The sequence below is a fragment of the Pteropus vampyrus genome, unplaced genomic scaffold, assembly GCF_000151845.1.
Source record: "Pteropus vampyrus isolate Shadow unplaced genomic scaffold, Pvam_2.0 Scaffold146, whole genome shotgun sequence".
NCBI lineage: Eukaryota > Metazoa > Chordata > Mammalia > Chiroptera > Pteropodidae > Pteropus > Pteropus vampyrus.
This window is the reverse complement of record NW_011888927.1, coordinates 1017708-1020411: the sequence shown is the minus strand read 5'-3', so window position 1 is coordinate 1020411 and position 2704 is coordinate 1017708. Positions and strand designations below refer to the sequence as shown.

Here is a 2704-nt window from a genome sequence, read left to right as displayed (position 1 = left end):
CGAATGTAGTCAAGAAACTTCACTGTGAAATGCACTTTTTAATATTCCTATATGAGGGTGTTAATTCAACATTTATAAAGTATTTACTATGAGGATACAGTAGTAAATGAGAAATCCTAAAATCCCTGCTCTTATGAATCTTATAGTTAAGGAGGACAAATGGACAAAATAAACAAATTATATAGTGTATTAGATGGTGATATGTACTATGGAGAGAAATAAGTCAGGAAAAGGAGAGAATAAGTGAAGAAGAAAATGGGAAGAGGCTTACAATTTAAATACAATAGTCAGAGATACTTAATAACACGCATACATACAAATAAAAACACCCAAAATACTTCTCAGGTATTAAAAAATGTGGGCCTTAGGATCCAATTCCTGTTCACCTTACTACAGGAGAGGAGTACTGGAGTCTTAGTACCACTGTGATTCTCTGGAAGGTTGTCACCTTCTGTAGGGTCCTGTCGGCCACTGTAATATAAACCAGGCTGGAAGTCTTCTGTATCCACTAAAAACAAGGAATAATCCTGGCCTGCGGCTACACTCCAGACTCCATTTTCATTGTCGACCTGCAATGACAGTAAAATATTGTCAGTCCAAGATGAAGGAATCAGACAGAACTTCAGACCCATGAGAACTAAAATGCTAAGATTACTTAAACTGGTGGTACAAACTCAGTCATAGCTCAGAGAGCAAAATTCACCCAGCAATGTACCCAATCAAATGCAGAACAGAAACACGAGCAAGAAGGAATCCTTTGTTCAGCTTTTAAATTTAGAACTAGATTATTTTTATAAAAATTCTAAATAATTGGAATTAAAAAATGAAAAACCATAGATGTGATTTTTTAATTGTCAATTTTGGAAGTTCCCACAGGACTTAAGCCTATACTACAAAAGCCCAGAAACTTCTAAAGCCCTAATCTGATAGCTAGCACACACCTGTGTACACAAAAATCAAGGTTAAAAAAACAATCTAACAAGGCTAAATTCCATTTTGGCCAACTAAACCCTTGGGTGCTAAAATTCAGTTTTTCCACTTAGAACTCACTATCTCTCTGATGTGACTTCACTGTGCCAACTCCCAGGATGCTGAAACAGGCAGGATCCCTTAGAAGCCCATCTACATGGCTCCCCTAGACCAGTGGTTCTCAACAAGTAGTCTTTGCAGCAGCAGCAGCTATCACCTAGGAACACGTTAGAGATGCAGACTCTCAGGCCACAGAGCTACTGCGGGGGGTGGGACCTGGCAATCTGTTTTCACAAGCTCTCCAGGTGATTCTGATGTATGCGAAAGTTTGGGAACCAATGCTTTAAATCAATGGTTTTCAAACATTAAGATTCCACATAGTGATTCAGGAGCCACCATGAAAAGGCAGGTGCCAAGGCTCTGCTCCCACCACCCTCCATCCTTCAACTAAAGTAGTTTCAAGTTTATCTGTTTTATGTATGGGATTCCACATACGATTTCATTTGAAGAAAGTGTTCTGCTATAAAAAAATACTGCCCCCAACATCCAGACACAGTTTCAGCCATGGCTCCTAAACAGATAAACGAAAAAACTTCTAATCTATTAGATTCTTTGTGTCTAGGTAGGCTCCCAATCCTACATGTTAGGTGATTGTGTATGAGTGAATGTGTGCACACATGTGTCTGTGTGTGTGCATGTGCACAGTCTCCATTACTTTATAACTATCTTCTTCAAGCATGACACTATCTTCTCCAATTCTTGCTATCCAAATAACTGACTTCCGTTAATTTTGCAAAAAATGAATTAAAATTTTTTTGTAAGAGGAAATAGTCTTCTTAGTAACTAATCAAAAGTAAAGGTACTAAATATGATGCAGTAAATTGTTTTGAAAAAAGAGATTCAGATCTCTCTCTAGTTTGACTTTAATCCATAGATCAATTAAAATGACTTCAAAATGTTTTTCTCACCTTTCCCCCAAATAAAAAAAACCCCAAGTTCCTGATGTTACATTTTTATATGTACAGTTAAAGAGTAATGAAACTAAAGCTTATAATAAACTATTCTCTTTTGTCTGATTCTAAAATGTTAAATAAAAAGTTTATTCCCAGGATCTCCATGCTATATTATAAAACTTTCCTTGGTATGAATAAATGTATGTTCTATTTTATTCAAATAAACAACGACGACAATAACAACAAAACAAGGAACAATGATTTATCATATTTTTATTTGTGGTAAAATATTATAAATTAAATAGTTTACCACTAAAATGTTTTATACTGAAAATATTTAAGATTAGAGCTAGAAGTAATAACTATTCTCTGGTGTTATATTTAAGTCTTTCCTTCCCAGTAAAATTAAGTTTGCTGGAAGAAGAGGCAGCATGTAAAAGTCTTACATAGTGATGTATGCACAGTGCAGTGAATACACGAATCACGGGAATATGTATTGAAGTGAATCATTGGATTGAGACAACTACTCTTTTTCAGTCCTTTTAGTCATATTACTCTCAGTGGAGGAAGCATGACTTGGGATGGGAGAAATATCAGAATCAAACTACAAACACGTGAGCCCCATCTTCCATTCTGTTAGGCTATCACCATGAATACTCCCCACCCACCTTCTTAGGGGAAACGGCAACATCGTAGGTCAGGTGTGGAGATGGGGATGGGGGTGCAGAATTAAACAGGAAAAAAAAAAGCACTGTCACTCAAAATTGTTTAAAAAAAAAAAA

General features: G+C 36.1%; 1 protein-coding gene across 5 annotated transcripts in view; it reads right to left on the bottom strand.

Annotated features, from left to right (window-relative positions):
* LOC105298120 (alsin) overlaps nucleotides 1-2704 on the bottom strand; it is a 37846-nt gene that overhangs the window by 12777 nt on the left and 22365 nt on the right. For 3 of the 5 annotated variants that reach the window (XM_023536014.1, XM_023536017.1, XM_023536016.1), the window contains exon 8: nucleotides 533-569. In XM_023536014.1, the coding sequence (XP_023391782.1) occupies nucleotides 533-569 (37 nt within the window). Of the gene's footprint in view, nucleotides 1-386; nucleotides 570-2704 lie in introns of all 5 variants that reach the window. The other 2 variants (XM_023536015.1, XM_011369148.2) reach the window with 1 other exon arrangement.